The sequence below is a fragment of the Nicotiana tabacum genome, chromosome 1 (assembly GCF_000715075.1).
Source record: "Nicotiana tabacum cultivar K326 chromosome 1, ASM71507v2, whole genome shotgun sequence".
In the NCBI taxonomy this organism is placed as follows: Eukaryota; Viridiplantae; Streptophyta; class Magnoliopsida; order Solanales; family Solanaceae; genus Nicotiana; species Nicotiana tabacum.
In genome coordinates this window covers 134,918,019-134,937,877 of record NC_134080.1, presented here as the reverse complement: position 1 = coordinate 134,937,877, position 19,859 = coordinate 134,918,019, and the positions used below count along the sequence as shown (strand labels likewise).

General features: G+C 33.8%; 2 protein-coding genes across 3 annotated transcripts; one reads left to right on the top strand and one right to left on the bottom strand.

The window, feature by feature from the left end:
- The first annotated feature begins 8,062 nt into the window (after nucleotides 1-8,062).
- On the top strand, nucleotides 8,063-13,479 carry LOC107805982 (uncharacterized). Its single transcript, XM_016630100.2, has 3 exons — nucleotides 8,063-8,280; nucleotides 10,145-10,276; nucleotides 13,213-13,479. Exons 1-3 carry the CDS (start codon nucleotides 8,143-8,145, stop codon nucleotides 13,297-13,299), a joined length of 357 nt encoding a protein of 118 aa, XP_016485586.1. The 5' UTR covers nucleotides 8,063-8,142; the 3' UTR covers nucleotides 13,300-13,479.
- Nucleotides 13,480-14,027: 548 nt separating this feature from the next.
- Nucleotides 14,028-17,369, bottom strand: LOC107805980 (mitochondrial import inner membrane translocase subunit PAM16 like 1-like). 2 transcript variants are annotated; one of them, XM_075253497.1, is made up of 5 exons: nucleotides 17,216-17,369; nucleotides 16,106-16,166; nucleotides 15,272-15,359; nucleotides 14,412-14,542; nucleotides 14,028-14,327 (listed from the first exon to the last, which is right to left on the bottom strand). In XM_075253497.1, exons 3-5 carry the CDS (start codon nucleotides 15,327-15,329, stop codon nucleotides 14,184-14,186), a joined length of 333 nt encoding a protein of 110 aa, XP_075109598.1. In that variant the 5' UTR covers nucleotides 15,330-15,359; nucleotides 16,106-16,166; nucleotides 17,216-17,369; the 3' UTR covers nucleotides 14,028-14,183. The 2 variants fall into 2 exon arrangements, with proteins under 2 accessions (XP_075109598.1, XP_016485585.1); XM_016630099.2 differs by lacking the exons at nucleotides 16,106-16,166; nucleotides 17,216-17,369 and having other exon boundaries at nucleotides 15,272-16,085.
- Nucleotides 17,370-19,859: the final 2,490 nt, after the last annotated feature.

The window sequence follows — 19,859 nt, the reverse complement described above, 5'->3', positions numbered from 1 at the left end:
GTCTGTTTGTGAAACAAGACATCCTTTCTGAAAGGGTCTGTTGGTTGCCTATAAATACACAAGAATTCCAACGAAGTGAGATAGAAAATCACAAGTGTTACTGCAGGATTTGTTGTATCCTGAAGAGAATCGTTTTGTGTTTTCCCTAAATTAATATACAAGCGATAACTCTTTAAGGACAGTCGATTTTCACGCCTCAAAACCAATTTGATTATTTTATTTCTAACACCAAGGGCCTTAGAATGGTCTAGTGACCATTTATGTGATAGTTTTCGCATTGAGTCCCAGACTAAGCTTTTTTGGTGGGTAAGCTTTTGGTGTTTTAACAAAGAGTTGTGAGCAAAGAGAGGATATCACAACTTCTTATCCCCTAAAACGGTGCCAAATTGTTATTGGAAAAAATAACTACCCGTTTTATAGTTAAGTTAATACGACAATAGGGGTTAAAGTCAAGTAACTTGAGTTTAATCCAAACCCTTTTTTTGGTAGCTAAACCAGAGCGATATAAGAAAATTATAGACAAGAAATAGTTGTGAACAAAGAGATAAGAACTAAATAAAGTTTAATAGTATGCTTTGTATTTAATGCATATATGTTCTAGCGAGACAAAGAATGTGAATGAGAGAGAAAGTTACAAGTTGTCCTTGATAATGTGTTCGATGAGTCCGGAACCCAATTGTGGTTCTTTTGGACTCAAAATACATAAATAGATGGAAAAAAAAAAGATGACATTTTTATATATAGTGCCAAAATACTTGACGCTATACATTAACGTTAACTGTGCCGTTAATGTATAGCGCCCAGTATTTTGGCTATACTGAAAAAGCTGACACGCCCGGGTATAGCGCCAAAATACTCGGCTCTTTATATAGGAAATGACTAGCCGGGATTTTTTTTTATATATATAGTGCGCAAAAAGTGGGCACTATACGCTTTTGAATTATTGAAGTTAGGAATTATTGGTGGGGCCAAGAAAAAGGAGTATAGAGCCAAAATACTGGACGCTATACTTGGGCGTGTCAGCTTTTTATATATAGCGCCGAGTATTTTGGCGCTATACCTGAGCGTGTCAGCTTTTTCAGTATAGTGCCAAAATAATGGGCGTTATACATTAACGGCACAGTTAACGATAATGTATAGCGCCAAGTATTTTGGCACTATATATAAAAATATCATCTTTTTCCCCCACCTATTTATGTATTTTGAATCCAAAAAAACCACAATTGGGTTCCGGCCTCCTAAAGGAGGATTAGTATCCCTCCTTGAACACATAATCAAGAACAACTTGTAACCTAGCGTTGATTTCTCTCTCTCATTCTATCTCTCCAACAGTGGCGGATCCAGGATTTTAAAGTCGTGGGTGTTCACTGATAAAAAGTTTGAAAGAAGAGGAAAAAAGAGTTTAGTTATGCGTGCTCAATCAATATTTACCTAAATATTTTTATAATTACCTATACAAATTTACTAAATCTTGTCAAATATAATGGGTGCTTGAGCACCCAAAATTAGCATGTAGATCCGCCCATGCTCTCCAACATATTTGCAAGAAGTACAAAGCATACTATTGAAATTTCTTTAGTTCTTTTCTCTTTATTCACATTTATTTCTTTTCTTTATTTTTACATACATTGCTCCAATTAGTTACCAGAAAAAGGGTTTGAATCAAATTCGGTTTACTTAGCTCACATTAACTTAAGGGGTCGTTTGGTAGGGCGTATAAGAATAATGCTAAATAAGGTGCATTGGTAATGCAGAGATTAATAATGCATGAGTTAGTAATACAAGCATTAGTCATACAGAGATTATTTTTTATGCATTGTTTGGTGTGGTGTATTAAAAATTAAAATGCATTGCATAATTTTTAAGAAATTTAATTGTTTACAAAAATACCCTCCATATTCTTTAATTTAAGGGACTTTAAGGATAATTTTATCTTTAATCATACTAATGCATGCATTAATAGCCTTTGTATAGCTAATGCCATGGTTTTCTATGCATTAGCTATACATAGGATAATACCAAATAGAGTGTATAACTAATACTTGTATTAGTTATACATAGGTTGAAAAAATGTACCAAACAAAACATTACTAATACACAAAACTAATGCATGCATTATTTTCTCTAACACACTCTACCAAACGACCTCTAACTGTAAAATGTGGTCATTTTTCCCGGTGAACAATGTCAATTTGTTATCTGTCACAATAAAAGGAATATGTATCTGATGAAATTGGGGAAAAAGACATTTATCGTGACTGTTATTTAGGTTGGTCACATGAAATACACATGACATTTAAGTTAATTTGAAATACAATATTTAAAAATTCCGCCAATTTGACTAAAAGTGCTCTACTTTTGCAAATTTAAAAGAACATATATGCCCAAAGTAAAACAATTAGAACAAAAATAGATTTACCCTAAGACATGGCAGAAATATGACACCATATATAAAGGGTGATTTTAACTTTTGGCCTTCAGGTCAAAAGTTTTGCTCATGAACAAAACAACTTGGAGCAAATATCAATTATAGTCATTCGGGCCAAATTTATATCATTCGGTAGCCCAAAATTAAAACACACAATTTATAGCCCAAAAGCAATTCTAGTGGCTAGCCCAAACTACCGCTTTATGCTTCTTTCTTCAGCAATTCGAAATTTTCCTTCTGAGATTCCTCGGTTGAAGATAACCAGCCATGCATTTGGTCGCTGAATGATATGACAAAGTACTTAAAAGTTTTAGGAGAAATACAGATGATGATCTGACGAAGAGTGTAGCCCTATATTACGTGTGAAAATGTTTATTTCGAGGGGCTATAGTGTTGAGGAAGCGTGTCAAGATAATAGAAGGAAAAAGATATTTAGGAGAGAAACAATAAATTACACAAGACAAAACAAGACAAGATTTACGTGGTTCAGGAATTTTTGCCTACTCCACGGCCACACAAAGAATAGCTCTTTATTAATTGAAGAGAGAAAGAAGAAGTTTTGGGATGTTCTACAAATGAAAATGTAGACCCCTATTTATAGGCATTTGAATGCCCTGCCGAGGTAAGCGCTTACATCATAAGAATGCCGATGTAAGTACTTACATCATAAGAATGCTGAGGTAAGCGCTTACATCACAATAATGTCGATGTAAGCGCTTACATCATATTTTCATCTCTTTTTCTTTCTTTTGTTTTGTCTACTTTCACATACAACAATAGGTTTGGTCCTATCAATCTCCCCCTCAAACCTATGTTACATCAAGAAAGAAAATAAAGAAAGATTTGCTATTCTCTGGTGGCACCTTCACTCTATCAGTCTTGAAGGCTAACTGAGGCAGTGCACAACCTCAGTTTGTCCACACCGACAACTTTGGTCAACATGTCTGACGAGTTCTTTGATCCTGGTATCTTCTGTTAGGGAAAGAGTTCATTCATTTATCAACTCTCGGATATGATGATACCTCAACTGGATATGCTTTGATCTTGCATGAAACACTGGATTCTTGGCAAGATGAATTGCACTCTGGCTATCGCTGAAAAGCTCACAATTGTCCTGCTCTTTACCTAGCTCTTTAAGAAAATTCTTGAGCCAAATCATCTCTTTTCCAGCTTCTGAGATTGCCATGTACTCTGCTTCAGTGGTAGATAGAGCAACACTTTTCTGAAGTCTGGACATCCAACTAACAGCAGTACCACCCAAGGTGAACACGTAGCCCGTGGTACTTTTTCGACTATCCAGATCGCCGCCTAAATTTGCATCAGCAAAACCTTGTAAGATAATATTGCTCTTTTTAAAACAAAGTGTCATACCTGAGGTGCCTTTGAGATATCGCAATATCCATTTTACACCTTCCCAATGCTCCTTTCCTGGATCTGACATGTATCTACTGACAACTCCAACTGCATGGGCTATGTCAGGTCTAGTGCAAACCATAGCATACATCAAACTTCCTACTGCTGAAGCATACAGAACTTTGGACATGTACTTCCTTTCTTCATCCGTCTTAGGTGATTGGTCCTTTGACAGATTTAGATGGCTTCCAAGTGGAGTGTTTCTGGTCTTTGCATCATGAAGACTGAACCTGCTTAGTACCTTCTGTATGTACTTTTCTAGAGACAACTTTAAGGTTCCTTCCGACCTGTTTCTGCTAATCCTCATCCCAAGCATTTGCTTAGCTGGTCCTAAGTTTTTCATTTCAAACTCCTCCGCTAGTTGTTGCTTAACCAAGTTGATCTCATTTATGCTAGATCTTGCAATTAGCATATCATCAACGTACAACAATAAAATGATATAGGATTCATCACGATTTTTGATATAACAGCAATGGTCCATCTCACATCGTGTGAAACCATTTTTATGCATGAAACCATCAAATTTCTTGTACCATTGTTGGGGAGCTTGTTTCAAACCATACAAACTCTTCTTCAACTTACACACAAGGTTTCCTTTACCAGAAACTTGAAAATCTTCAGGTTGCTTCATGTAGATGTCTTCTTCAAGGTCACCATGCAAGAAAGCAGTTTTAACATCTAGCTGCTCCAAATGCAAATTTTCTGCAGCTACGATACTTAGCACCAACCTGATAGTAGTTAATTTGACTACATGAGAGAAGATCTCGGTGTAGTCAATTTCTTCCTTCTGCTGAAAGCCTTTTACTACTAATCATGCTTTGTATCTCTTCTTACCATCATGCTCTTCCTTGACTCTGTACACCCACTTATTCTGCAATGCCTTCTTTCCTTTTGGTAACTCCGTAAGTATCCATGTTTTATTCTTTTGAAGAGAATTCATCTCTTCTTTCATGGCTAGCTTCCACTTATCAGAGTCTATCACCTGCATTGCTTCAACAAAATGCTCTGGTTCTCCAGCATCAGTAAGAAGTAAATAGTGAAGAGAGAGTTAACCTATTTGGAGCATTCGTGACTCTTTTAGATCTCCTCAATGTAGGTTCATGAGTAACAGAATCCAAATTTGATTCAGGTCCTGATTCCAGATTTGGTTCTGCATTTGATTCCATCTCTGGTTCCGGTTCTGGTTCTGATTCAGGTTCGGCTTCTAGTTCTTCTTCAAATTCGGCTTCTGGTTCTTCATATTCAATTTCAGAATCAGTTGTAATCCCTCTAGCCACTTCATTTTCTGAGATTTCTTCTAACTCAACTGTTTCAGACATTGTCTGTTTGCTGGTGTTGGTTGGTTCTACTTCAAGCTTGTCCTCGTACATCACATTTTCATTAAATGTGACATTCCTGTGTCTTAGGATCTTTCTATTCTGATCATCCCAAAACCGATAACCAAAATTATCATCACCATAGCCAATAAAGAAACATTTCTTTGCTTTAGGATCAAGCTTATCTCTATCATTAGAGTTTACATGCACATAAGCAACACAACCAAAAAATTTCAGATGTGAGAGAGTTACCTCCTTTCCTGTCCATACCTCCTCAGGAATTTCAAAATTCAGCGGTACAGAGGGTCCCCTGTTTATGAGGTAAGCTGCCGTGTTAACAGCCTCAGCCCAAAAATACTTCGGCAATCTAGAATGTATTCTCATACTTCTGGCTCGTTCATTCAGGATTTTGTTCATCCTCTCAACAACACCATTTTGTTCCGGTGTTCAGGAACTGTCTTGATCATTCTGATCCCATTCTTCGAGCAAAATGCTTTGAACTCTTGGCTATCATACTCTCCTCCATTGTCAGACTTCAGACATTTTAACTTTAGACTTGTCTGATTTTCAACTTCATCTTTCCATCTTTTAAAGGTAACAAACACATCAGATTTATTTTTCAGAAAATAAACCCATACCTTTCTTGTGGAATCATCAATGAAGGTGACATAATAGCATGAGCCTCCTAGAGAAGTTACGGGAGCTGGTCCCCACACATCTGTATGCACTAGTTCCAGCTTCTCTTTCTTTGGCGTCCTTCCCACCTTTGAGAAACTAACTCTTTTTTGTTTCCCGTAAATGCAATCTTCGCACAAACCTAATTCAACATATATTAGGTTTGACAACTTCTTTTTGGATTCCAAAAGCTTCATTCCCTTCTCACTCATATACCCGAGCCTCCGGTGCCACAATGTTGTATCACGACCATGATCAACTATTGTTATAGTATCTCTTTCTATTGCAGTTGCATACAGTGTTCCCCTTTTGAAGCCTCGTGCCACAACCAAATTCCCTTTGGTTATCTTCCACGATCTGTTGCCGAATGTTGTTGTGTATCCTTCATCGTCAATCTGACCCATAAATATCAGATTTTTCTTGAGGGCAGGAACATGCCGTACATTTTGCAATTTCCATAGCGTTCCTTGTGAAGTCTTTATATGAACTTCACCTTTTCCGGCAATGTCGAGAGGTTCGTCGTCTGCTAGATAAACTTTCCCAAATTTTCCAGCAATATAATTATGCAATAATTTTTTGCATGATGTAGAGTGAAAGGATGCACCTGAGTCCAGAATCCAAGATTCGACTGGACTGTCTGCACAACAAATTAGTGCATCACCGACTTGTTCAGCAATTATATTTGCTGAATTTTCTTCCTTCTTCTTCTTTGGTTCTCTATATTGACTACTGTAGTGACCCTTTTTATCGCAATTCCAACAAGTAATGTCCTTGCGATTTTTGGATTGTCCTCTTCTCCTTGACTTTGATCTGCCACGACCGTAACTCTGTCCTCTTTGGTTGATTCTCCCCTGCTTTCGGTATTAAAAGCATATCCTGGGGAATCACTTGATTCTCTTCGGCGAATATCTTCGTTTAGAACCAAGTCTCTAATATCACTCAATTTGAGTTTGGTACTTCCTGATGAACTGCTAACTACAGTTACTGTTGCAGACCAACTCTCTAGTAGAGATGATAGTAGAATAAACGCCCTGATTTCGTCATCAATTGTTATATTAACAGAACTCAACTGAGTTAATATTATATTAAACTCATTGATATGCTCCGTGACTGATCCACCTTCTGTCATCTTTAAGTTGAACAATCGACGCATCAAATAGACTTTATTTGAAGCAGATGGCTTCTCGTACATATTTGATAACGCCTTCATCAGGCCTGCAGTGGTCTTCTCGTTAATGATGTTAAACGCCACATTTCGTGTTAGCGTTAAACGAATCACACCAAGAGCTTGGCGATCTAATAGATCCCAATATGCTTTGGCCATAGTCTCCGATTTCACCTCGGTCAGAGGTAAGTGTAAATTTTTCTGGTACAAATAATCCTCTATTTGCATTTTCCAGAATCCAAAATCTTTGCCATTGAACTTGTCAATCTTAACCTTCCCTTCTTCCGATGCCATTTTTCATAAAAAACAATTTATGTGAATAGTGCTTGTGAATAGTAACGATGATCAATAGTGTTGCACTATTCTTCTGAATAGTACCTGCACCAATACTGTACTTTTCTACCAGAATTACACTGTTTGTGCTCTGATACCAGTTGTTGAAGAAGCGTGTCAAGATAATAGAAGAAAAAGGATATTTAGGAGAGAAACAATAAATTACACAAGACAAGACAAGATTTATGTGGTTCGACAATTTTTGCCTACTCCACGGCCACACAAAGAATAGCTCTTTATTAATTGAAGAGAGAAAGAAGAAGTTTTGGGATGTTCTACAAATGAAAATGTAGATCCCTATTTATAGGCATTTGAATGATCTGCCGAGGTAAGCGCTTACATCATAAGAATGCCGATGTAAGCGCTTACATCATAAGAATGCTGAGGTAAGTGCTTACATCATAAGAATGTCGATGTAAGCGCTTCCATCATATTTTCATCTCTTTTTCTTTCTTTTGTTTTGTCTACTTTCACATACAACACTAGGTTTGGTCCTATCATACAGAGGGTAGTTTTCTCAACTTGTTAAGCTTAAAATTCGTCCATTTGTCAAGTGACCTACCCCAAAGGTCAAAGTTCTAGACTAGCTCGATCATTTGTGTCATTGTAAGGACAATTTGAACTAAAATAAAAAAATAACCCTAAGAAGTGGCAATCCTGTAATATCTTTTATATTGGGAGTCAAAATATTGCAGTTTTGGTTTATTTTAATTCCCCTATTTCAAAGGTGTTTCGGTTGGGAATGTGTGGTTATGGTTAGTTATTAGGCGGGATTGCTGATAGTGAAGTCTAAAAGACTTAGGTCAGCTTCAATGGCAGTTTCTACGTTCATGGCTGCTAACAGCAATGTCAAGTTAAACTTTCCAATAGTAAAGAAGGTGGATAAGGTTCCCATTGAATCCTTTCGGGTTTTCTTGAAACCTTTGCGTTGCCTTCCGGTACAGCAGCAGGTATCAGCATTCTGTATAAAAATGTAAATCTCTTCATTTTTTTTTTGTTGTTGCCAAAAGCATAAACTATTGCCTATGTGTAGTTGCCATTTGTTCTTAGCTAGTTTAAATCACATCATTATTCTGTTATTTATGATTGTTATAGATATTTGGTGCAACCGTGCAAGTAACTGTAATTTTTCTGAGGTTCTGTATCGTATGAGCAAAGAATTTGTCGTCTTCTTACTATTTGATTTAGTTTTCTTTTCTAATCTACTTGTTGACTCATTTATATGTATCTTTCTCTATCGTTGAGATTCAGAATCCGAATATTGATATGACCTCTGAAGTTCAGTATTTGAAGATTAAGCTGTTGTTAAGTATGAAACTAGATCAGTCCAGATGGAAATTTTTAATGAAGTAGATGAGAAAGGAAAAATTAATGAAGGGAATGTAAGAAAGTTTTCTATCAAAATGTTGAAGACGTATAATTAAGTACTAAATAAAAGTGTGTCTTCTATTATATCCTAAACTTTTAAATGAAATGGTCACACACTTTAACGCAAAATACTCGAAGAAAGTAGGAAAAACAACAATAACTAAGCCTCAGTCCCAAATGAGTTGGGGTTGTCCATCGCCTGCAAAGTAAAGCCAGACCTCCTTTCTCTTTTACTTCTGTCTTTGTGAGTGCTACAACTGTAACCAATCCTATTTTTTAGTAGTCAAAGTGGCTAACACTAGTAGATTGGATTGTGCCTCCTGCATGTTAAGGCCTGTGTAAAGTCACCCACATTACCATGTTTTCCTGCTCTGACTATCTACTTTATTGGTGAAGATAGATCCTTTCTTTTCTCTTCTTTGCTCACTTTCCCAATTCTGCTTCTTCTCTTCTCCTTTCTCCGCTGCATTTTGTGTATGGGCTTCTCTATCTGCCCTGCTTTAACAGAGAATGCCCATTCATAATCAGTTTAGAATCAGCATAGCTAGCCTGGGTCTGTCCCTCTTCTACTTCTTAAAGATTTGCACTTGTAGTTTAGGAACCCATGGTGCTTTTGTCCATTTATCTCCATGCAATGATGTTGGGAAAGTGAGACGACATAGAGACATCTCTGCATGAATAACTCTCCAGCTCTTTATAAGTTGTTTCTAACAAATTTGAACGCTTAAAGGGCTGGTCCAATGTGTTAAAACAGACATTCCTATGTGACTGTTTTGCTAATAATTAAAGGAAGAACTTTTTGTACTCTGAGTATGTTAAATGAAGCTGACTAGATAATTGCAGTTGTATTTTTTACAAATATTGAAGAAGCCCTTCATCTAATCGTATGGACATTTCATGTACTGAAGGACTTCACCGAAAACACGATGTATATTGATCTAATAATGTAATATGCTTCTATTTGAACCATTTTAACATGGGCGTTGCTGGTTTCTGGACTAACCTGATGAGATCAACTTGTCATATCTCAGCCCTCATTCCCGAGTCTGCAGTCTTCTTGAATATTTCCCCTTCTATGATACAACGTCCCTTCTCTATAGATATTTAGATCTCCATCAGTTTAACCAGGTTCACATCCACAGTTGCTAATAATGAGTTCAATAATAAGAACCTTAAATATTGAACCCATAGAGTTTAAATCCTGAATCCGCCCCTGACTTTAACCGCCTCATTTCTAAGTGGAGATACTTTTAAGTCCGCTGGTCTTTTTCTATTAATATTATCAGCACTAATGCTGACTGTTATCGTCGTTTTAAGATACTGAATCGTTACATCTTGGCTCTTGCATCCTGCAATCCAGTTTCTTGCTTTATTCTTCTTCTTATTGCTGTGATGCAATTGGTTTACCAGTTTAGAAATCTCTAACTCTTTTATTTGTTTTGAAAGGCTGAGTCAGGAATCTTGTGTGAACCTTGTGGTGGCTCTGGATGGTTGCTTTGTGATTTTTGTAAAGGGCAGAAGACCAATGTGAAGTCTGAGACTAACAAAATTTACCGCCGCTGTCCATCGTGTAGAGCTGTAAGTGTTTCCTTTTCACATCACATAGGAGTAGTAATCAGTCTTTGCATTATTTTCTAATGGAACAGTAATAATTACACTCACTGATGTTTTAAACGTTGTTATAAATTAATAAAAACTAGTATTTTTACCTGCGCGATGCGCGGACACAAATATCAAATTATAATTTGAGTTATTGGAGTTACCTTAAAATTTAAAACTTCCAGATAACATATTTCTTTTTATTTTATATCTGTAACAATCTAACTCCTTGATTTAGTGCTTGTATTTTATTTTGTGGTCAATATTAAATAATACTAAACATATCACGTTTGTGATATGTCTTGTTTGAGCATATTATTTAACAAAATTCTTACTATCACTTTATGTTTCACCGCAAATTTGAATAACTCTTATCCTTCTACATTTTCACCCAAAATAACTCTCTCTTTAATCTTTGCTTATAGTTATTGCATTATCTATTACTTAATAATATTATATTCATGTGATATTTTATTAGCTTACCAATTGACTTGATATCTTGCTTATTACCCTTTTGATAAACATATATAAATTTAAATTTTTTTATTCCTAAAATTTAATTTATTTTTGTACTTTTATCCTCTTACTTGGAACTCTATTTTCATTTAAATCTTTCAATAATATTTTTGAGTATTATTTAATTATTTAATATACTTATACTTAATTAATTCAAAGTATAAATATTCTCACACTATCTCTATTTTCCTCTTTATACATCCTCTTCCCTACTATGAATTTTTAGTTAGTTTTTTACATTAATATTTTACCAATAAACAAAATATATAATATCACATTTTATTTTAAGTTATAACTTTGAATTAGTTTAAAATATTAATAGATAATTTTTTTATTATTATATTTTAAATCTATTGAATTTTCTTATAATTGTTTTTGTATCACGTGTAATTAAATTTTCTTTCTCTTTTAACGTTAGGATACAAATAGACTTTAATTTTCGTTCATAAAATTATCCACACGAGATATTTATTTTGTATTTCCTTAGTTTAAATTTGTTATCCAATTTTTAGTTTTTTATCTAGTAAAATTTTAATTTTGTAGTCCTATCCATAGTTTGAGCGTTTCACCATAATTTTAATCTAAATCCCAAGTTCAATCGTCTTTCCCTTCTATTTCTAATATTAAATATTTTTAAATTTTTGATTATTGCTATTAAGTTACCTAATATATAGTATTTCATTTTCTTATGTGGCTTTCATTAACATGCCTCTTTATTTAATATCATAATTTGTTTATATCCTTTAATATTATTATATAAATCAATGTATTATTTTTTAATCTTGAAATAAATATTTATTTTATTTAAAATTAATACCCAAAATTATCAAATTGTTTAAATTTATTAATAATATTTTTAAGCATTATATATTTACTTTATTTTATTTTTTAAACTATTTTATTTCCCTTCTATTTCTTAATATTAATATTTGATTTTTAAAATTTTTTTTAATCTATTAAACTTCAGTTATGTGGCCTTATCCACATCATGACCATTTTTTATCATACTTAAAAAAAACTTTTTATATCAAATTTAAATAAGTTTTATCCTTTTTTGTTCTTTATGATAGAAATTTTAATTTTTTCTATGTTTGTTTCTCATTTTGCTATTGTATATTCAATACTTAATATTATTAACATTGTCATATGCTTTTTATTAGTTTACTTGAATTTAATATCCACTTTTATCACATTTAACAAAATACAAATAATAAATAAAAATTATTTCAATAGTAACTTTGACTCTATTGTTCATATTCTTAAATATGAATTTTCTTATCATATTAAAAAAAAAGTCTCATCTCAAATTCAAATATATCTTATTCTTCTATTTTCTCCATTGGACCACATTTCCAAAAAATCATCTTATACTTTCAAACTTAACCTAGCAATACTCAATTCAAATATTAATCGTAAAAACTCTAATTGTTGCAATAATATTTTAAGATATACTTTCAAACTTAACCTAGCAATACTCAATTCAAATATTAATCGTAAAAACTCTAATTATTGCAACAATATTTTCACTATTATTTTAAGAAATATTTATTTATGTATAAAATATTTATTGTCCGAATTGTCAACATTAATATAACCTCATTATATATATATATATATATATATATATAATATAACCTCATTATATATATATATTACTATTTAATTATTTTTCCTACCATAATTGAATTATACACAAAATTTAATTAAAGGTACCTATAGTAATGTATATTGTTCACAAATAAGGTCAGATACAAAGCTTGTACTAAATAAAAAATTATTATTTCAACTTAAAATTAATGTGTAAGATACAAAATAAAATTTTGATTAATTCTTTCTCAAAAAAAGATACCTACCATAACTGAATTATACACAAAATTTTAATTAAAGATATCTACAGTAATGTATATTGCACCCAAAAAAGGTTAGATACAAAGTTTGTACTAAATAAAGAATTACTATTTCAACTTAAAATTAATGTGTAAGATACAAAACGAAAATTTAATTGATTCTTTCTCAAAAAAGGATACCTACCATAACTGAATTATGCACAAAATTTTAATTAAAGATACCTACAGTAATGTATATTGTACCAAAATAAGGTCAGTTACAAAGCTTGATCAATTAATTAAAATTCGTCCCTACCATAATTTGTTTCGTCCCTACCATAATTATACAAAAAAATGTTAACTAAATTATACTACTAATAGAGATTTGTATCATGATTAAAAAATAATTCTTATTGAACTACTACTTCCATTAATTATGTTTCCATTTATAATTCAAATTTTTAATGTTGTCTTAAAATTGCCAAGTGACTTTTTTTTAGCTTGCCATTTGGCTTAACCTCATGCTTCGCTACTCTCCTTTTAATATAACATAGAAGATTCCAATAACCGCAGGTGGGGTACATATTGTGCTCAAAATGCAAAGTTTTCAAGTGCGTTACCTTCCCAAATTATGAAGACGGTGAGGTCCTCAGCTTTTGAACTTGCAAGTTCATCTCACTTGTTATCTCGAATATTCATTTTTTACCAATTATCATAGATATATATAATTTTACTGACTGGTATATTGTTGTATATGTAATTTTACTTGATATTTGTATTTTCCAATGACCAGAAAAAAGAAAATAAAACAGTCGGAAATTGTGCAAATATCTTTTGAAATTGTGTACACAAACTTCGACTTGTGCAAATTCTTTCAGATTTCAGCGTTGTATAGATATCTGTGCACAAACATCCATTTTTGTGCAAGTTCTTTGATATTTTAGGCATTATATAGATGTGCAAACTTCAATTCCAGGTTATGGCATAATTGTTTTGCCAGTGACAAACCAGTCTAATGAAAGACGACCGTATCAGAGGTTCCAGCTTGTGAGAGTTAAACAGGTCGGAAAATATGCACGGATTCAAATACCAAAATTATAACAAGAAAGTCTACTGCTTATTTTAGTGAGAATTTTCTAAAAATAATTTCGCAGATCTTGTGTCCCTTAAAACATTCATGTGAAGTAAGTGGTCTGTGTTTTCAGTTTTGAAATCCATGAGATTTTAAACACAACACTAGCCCCTACTCCCCAAAAAGAACAAAAGTAAATGATAGTGACACCAGGCATACTTAGTGAAAATACTGAAAGAATAAAACGGAGAAACGAGTACTATAATTTTAAAATGGCGGGCAAAAACATTATTTTAGCACTCTTTTCCTAGTTAGCTGCTTCAGGAATTAGGATCCCTTTATTAATATAAATGTATTCTACAACTTTGTGATGTGTCTAAACAAGAACCTCAAGCTGCTGTCACCCAAATTGATTTTGACAAGGATCTGAGGAACTAACTAGGTAATCACTAGCACCAAAGATATATAAGTACTAATCATCAGGAGAAGTTGTCTTATTTGTTTCTGCTTCTTTAGGCTGGTAAACTGCTTCTAAACACTCTTTAGCTCTGTGAACCTTTGACTGAAGGTAAAAACTCCCATTTTTAGCATTTCGCTCAAACAAGTTATCGTACTTCTGCAAGAAAAAGGAGAAGGATAGTATTTGAGTCATACTGAAGACAAAGCAGTGTTACAAGATAATGACAACATTTAGACGAACCTGCACAATTTCTTCCCATGATGAATTCTCAGTGACGCCAAGAATCTGCCTTGCCTCTGCTTCCGTCATGGTTTTACTAGCTCTTTTAATATTCTGCACTGCTTCTTGAGCAACACCATTTTTCGAGGCATCTGCCATCAGGATGCAGTAAGTACATAGTGTAGCAAGATGTGCGTGGAAGCAAGCATATTACAAACCAAGTTATACCCAACAGCTTAACTCAGAACATCGAATCTTACCACATTTCATTCCTTGAGGTAGGAGCAGGGACATGAATCAACCGTGTTGAAACATATTTTTACATTGATAAACAAGTGTATGTAATGCAGATTTTGTTAATAATTCCTCCGGATTAAATTCCCAAGGAAAATCACACGCTGTACCTCTATTTAGTATTAACATAGTACATTACATGTCTTCAAGGGGATGGCAAAGTGGTTAAGACAAAAGCAATAATCTGGAAATCTCTACTTTCAAATCCCAACTACAATCGCTTAGTGTGAGCCTATCCGCTCCACCCCCAGGTGAATAGGATTACGTAGCCCATACGCTTGTGTTGTAGCAGGATGTTTGATAGATTAGCCTAATGGGCGTGCAAGCTTACTCAAACATAAACATAATAAAAGAATTCACAACAAAAAATTGCATAGAATTTAGGGACGCATCTAGTAGTTATCGCTGAATCAATAGATCTAAAGTACCATTCACCACATTCCTAGGGAGTTACATGAACCTCACATCTAACAAACAGGAAGAGCGCAACAGTTCTGAAATGCTTGTGATGCAGAACGACTCAGATTAATTGCCTATAGGATTAACTAATTTTAAAAAGGGGGAATGTGAATTCAGAAGATACTTACTGGCTAATGCCTGGCGATATGCTTGAACAAAAGCCCTTGCCAATATAGAAGAGCCCATTACAATTAAATTAGCAAGAATTTTTGCAGCCTGCCTCAAGAACAACATGAGTTGTGTAATTGTCGAAATGAGATATCATTTCAAGTACATGGCACATGAGAATGCAAAGGATATGAAATAACATCAAATAAACAGTGACATAATGTGAGATATGGCCCAAAATATCAACTTTTCTATGATAATAACCATGTAGAAAGAGTTTCAATTCTATGAGTTTACTTTGTTTAGGGGATAGAGGGGAGATCACATGGTTGGTCGTTAAGCCATTTTTACTTGGCCACAGATGGTTGCCAGTTCAAGCCAGCTAAGTAAAGAAAAAACCTAACTTAAAATGGCTTTTAAAAAAAAGGAACAAAAAGCACATTGGCAACAAATGCTTTGCAACGTTTATTGTCACGACCCATTTTCTGAACAAGCCGAGACCGGCACTCGATCACTAAACATGACCGAGCGAACCATCTCTGCTTATCAAATCTATTATAACTCCAAACTTTATATGCAACAAGGCAATACTCCAACCAAATACTTTTGATTAATGTAAATATTTAAATAAATCAACTCCAAAACTTTATACGTAATAACTACTAAATATATGCTAAGTTATTATAAAAAAAGCATCTGAATCTTAACCCATTGACTATGTCTATGAAGCCTCTACTGATAAACTGACGCACTGCTCAGGACATAAGATTTTCTGGCCAGTTCTCTAAGTAACAAAGAAATAACTAAATAAAGATGACTCTAAGAAATACTCCACGAACAAAAACGGAGCTCACCAATAGCACTGGAAGAGAAGGAAGTCCTAACTCGTAGCCTGCTCGCCTGCAAATTCGGTTCCTACGTTGTACCGCAGACCAACGTAGGTTCCCAAAAGAGAACGTCAGTACCATCCATTGTACTCAGTGAGTCTCAACAACAGGGGCGAAACTTTAATAACATATACATTATGAGCAAAGGTTCTAAATGCATGTAAAACATAAAGCTTATAAGAATAATTCTAAATAATTGCATAATAGCAGTTTTTGAATATTCTAAAAGAAATTCTTTTCTTTTTCTTTCTTAAAAAAATATACTTCACTTTATACTTTGGAAGTAACAACTATCCTGACTTAATTCTGTCTCAATCACCGTGTAATCGGCACTATTTCGATCCCAACCTGATCGAATAGGCCCAATCCACGAGGTGCCACTCGCTTCATGGTTCTCAGCACTCATGTCTCATACCTTAGCATGGCTAAGTAAATTCTCAGCAACGAGACTCTCGGCTCGTGTGCTCCCTACTTTGGCACAAGTAGTTTTAGGAAGTCAACGCCTTGGTCAGGACCCTAGGCCTGGACGATGACCCCTTCTCAAAATAAAGGATACTCCCAAAAATCTTTTCTTTTTAAAACTTCTTCCTGTGACTTTTCAAGTCTAAATCTTTTATACATACTCATAGAGTTATCCTTAAATGTAAGCCATTACATATAAATTACAATAGAAGTATTTGAAGTGTACGAAATATTGAAAACCTTTAAAAGATATCAAAAATTGTTAAATTTATTAAGAAGCCGACATGTATGCATCAATATTCAACACGACTTAAAGTTCCCTACCATCGCACTTCTTGTCACAGTGCTATTTTGAGTTATTTGCCATATGCAAAATCTGACTTGAAATCCAATTTCTATGACCAAAGTAATGTTACAGGTTTTATAAAATGATCTTGAGAATAATAAAAAGAATAACACACTTATGAAATATTCAACTTGCCTTAGTATACAGATAAAGTCATTACTAATGTCCTAGTCCAATTAATACCACAAGCGTTATTAATATTCATCAAACACCTTGTGTGCGTGCTTTTGTGAGTTAAACCACCTTAATAAAGGGTTATATCAACTCACCTCAAAACTTCTCGAGCAAATACGTAGACTCCAGTCCAATTTATACCCGTCAAACAATTGATTCTACAACAACCAGTGCATCTTAAATAAATTTTAAAGTTTCACACCTAAACATGTAATTTATTGTTGATATAGAGGAAGAAGGGGATTAGCTATTCAATTCTTAGGATAATTGACAATAGGAAAATTTACATACCCGAATTCAAGAATTAGTGATTGGTAAGAACCCTAGAATTTTCCGTTGCTTGCGTGAGTACTTTCGCTGGGACGTGCGAAGTCAGAAAAGTCTGCTTGGGGTTTCTTTTTGTTGGAAGCTTTAAGGCTTTAAGCCTGCTTAGCTTTTCAACAGATTTTGTGGGCTTAAGGGCTTTGGTAATTTTGTCCATTTTTTTATTATTATTTTTCTTTTTCTTAACTAATAATTAATAATACCTACTTTTAATAATTAATAATATTAAAATTATTAATATTCCCTAATTGTATATCCAATTATTTAAGAGTGTGTATATATATATATATATATATTCACTATAGGCAAGAAAAATAATAATAATAATAATAATTTAATCTTATACATCACAATTTCTAAACATTAATCTTATAAATATAATTATGGTTGTACCTTGAAAGAAGCAAATCTTAACGAGTAATCTAAAGGATCTCTTACAAAAGTCATTAATACAAAATATTTGTGTACATTTATTGTAAGATAATCACAAGATATACTTATATGAGTATTTAACCCATTTATTTTGTTTAATTTTATCCTTATAAAAAAATTAAACGTATACGATAGATTAGGCCTGAACATCTTAAGAATGAAGTGAGGGCTACAGCAAGCAGGATGAATTAAAGCAAAACAAAGAAGAAACCGCTAGTTCCTCAAAATATCATCATTTTTTACATTGACAAGCCCGGATAGCATCAATAATTAGAAGGCAAGCTGATGTCTAGCTGGAAGCACAGCGGATTGCAAATTCAAAGGAAAAAGGGATTGGAATGCACATCTGGAAGAATAAAAAACATGAAAGTACAAACATACCATTTCCAGAATTATGAGATGACCCCCAACCAGGAAAGTGGAAAGAGTAACCTAAGAAAATACCAAACACCGGAGTGGACCAATTAGATTCAAAAATCAAAAGCTAATTGTATACATAAGCTAATTGTTTTGGGGACTACTTAGAGAGAAAATATATAAAAAAAAAAAAGGAAGCTAAAACCCAAGCATCAAAGGTTAAAACATTTTGATTGGCCAATCAAAAGCTAAAGTTGTGCTAATTTAAGAATTTATAAGTCTGAAGAAAGTAACAATGTCAATCATCCTCCAGATTAAACAATTAACTTACTTGAACCACGTAAAACTAAAAGTGTCGGAAACAAATGAAATGACTCCTTCACGAGTCTTCCATGCTTTGCATTCTCTTCCACTCCCCATTGCCCTCTCCCTTCTTATCCAAATTGTTCTACATTCTTTCATAAAAACTAGTCACTGACTTCTTCAAATTATATCTAAGACAAATTCACTTCCTTAACAAAAATGTTATTTTGTTTAGACTTTTGATGCATTAAGCAGAATCATTCCCTTGGTGAAAAATCCCACATTAATTATATTCTCATATAACCAAAAAACAAAACAGAGCTCCAAATGTGGGAAGTAGGCATCTGCTACACATATTACTACCAAAAAAAACTTTCTACACTCTGCATAATTTACTAATGCAAAGTAGCTTATCTTTTGGAAGGTATACGACTTTAAATAAGAGTTCCTCACAGCAAAAAGTGGCATTAAGTATTTTCAACAGGTGATTATGGATATTAACGGTATAACCCCTTTATTTCACTGAAGAAGCAGAAGATACAAAATTTTGATACAGAAATGCAAAAGTAAATCCAGTCACTCCACCTAATAAGGGGCGAGATTGACAGTTGTACGTACTTCTTTGGCTAAAATTCCAAGGTAACACCCATCCCCTTAGTCACTCCAGCTTCTTGTCACTGGTAGAGTTGTAAGCTGAATTAGTAGGGACTCTGGTGGATTTCAGATTCATCTTTTTCTGCCTTTGCAACTTTTTCAGCCAATGCCAGTATGTCCAAAATAATTTTGGTCATAAAAATGTAACCAGCTTCTGGGAGAATATGCCTCTTGACAAATTATAATCCAGCCTTGTTCAGTTTAGCTGGCCACTGTTCAAAACATACTCATTATGACTAACCAAGAGTTCGGGATATTGGGTTTCAAGAGAGTAGGAAGTTGCCCAAGTATAATTTTTTGCAGTAATTTCCTACAGCCCATCCTCTTTGTATGTACTTTCAATAGCTAAGTGCCCTCTTAAAGACAATAAAGTTCCACCTTTATCTCGAAAAGGTTAGATAAAAACAATCTCCCTAGCTGGTAATCATTTTGCGCATAAACTAGAATACTTGAATCAGTCCATTTATTGTAATTGCAGTCAACCTATCTGTGAGCACGTGATTTTTGTTTCGCGCGACAATCGCTCCAAGAGAATTAAAAAAAAAAATAACAAATGGTCCTGCTATGCAAATTTGGATTTTACATGGCACTTTGTTAATTATTTTTGATTTTTGTGCCCATTTTTTATTAAAACAAAATACAAAATGTATGTTTCGTGCGTAATGTGAA

Bases quoted from the DNA above. Each gene is read 5' to 3' on its own strand.
- LOC107805982 (XM_016630100.2), top strand. From the start codon at position 8,143: ATGGCAGTTTCTACGTTCATGGCTGCTAACAGCAATGTCAAGTTAAAC. The intron at 8,281-10,144 runs GTATCAGCATTC...TTGTTTTGAAAG, and splicing joins GCCTTCCGGTACAGCAGCAG to GCTGAGTCAGGAATCTTGTG. The intron at 10,277-13,212 runs GTAAGTGTTTCC...CAATAACCGCAG, and splicing joins GCTGTCCATCGTGTAGAGCT to GTGGGGTACATATTGTGCTC.
- LOC107805980 (XM_016630099.2), bottom strand. From the start codon at position 15,377: ATGTTGTTCTTGAGGCAGGCTGCAAAAATTCTTGCTAATTTAATTGTA. The intron at 14,543-15,271 runs GTAAGTATCTTC...TCCTGATGGCAG, and splicing joins ATATCGCCAGGCATTAGCCA to ATGCCTCGAAAAATGGTGTT. The intron at 14,328-14,411 runs GTTCGTCTAAAT...TTTTTCTTGCAG, and splicing joins CATGGGAAGAAATTGTGCAG to AAGTACGATAACTTGTTTGA.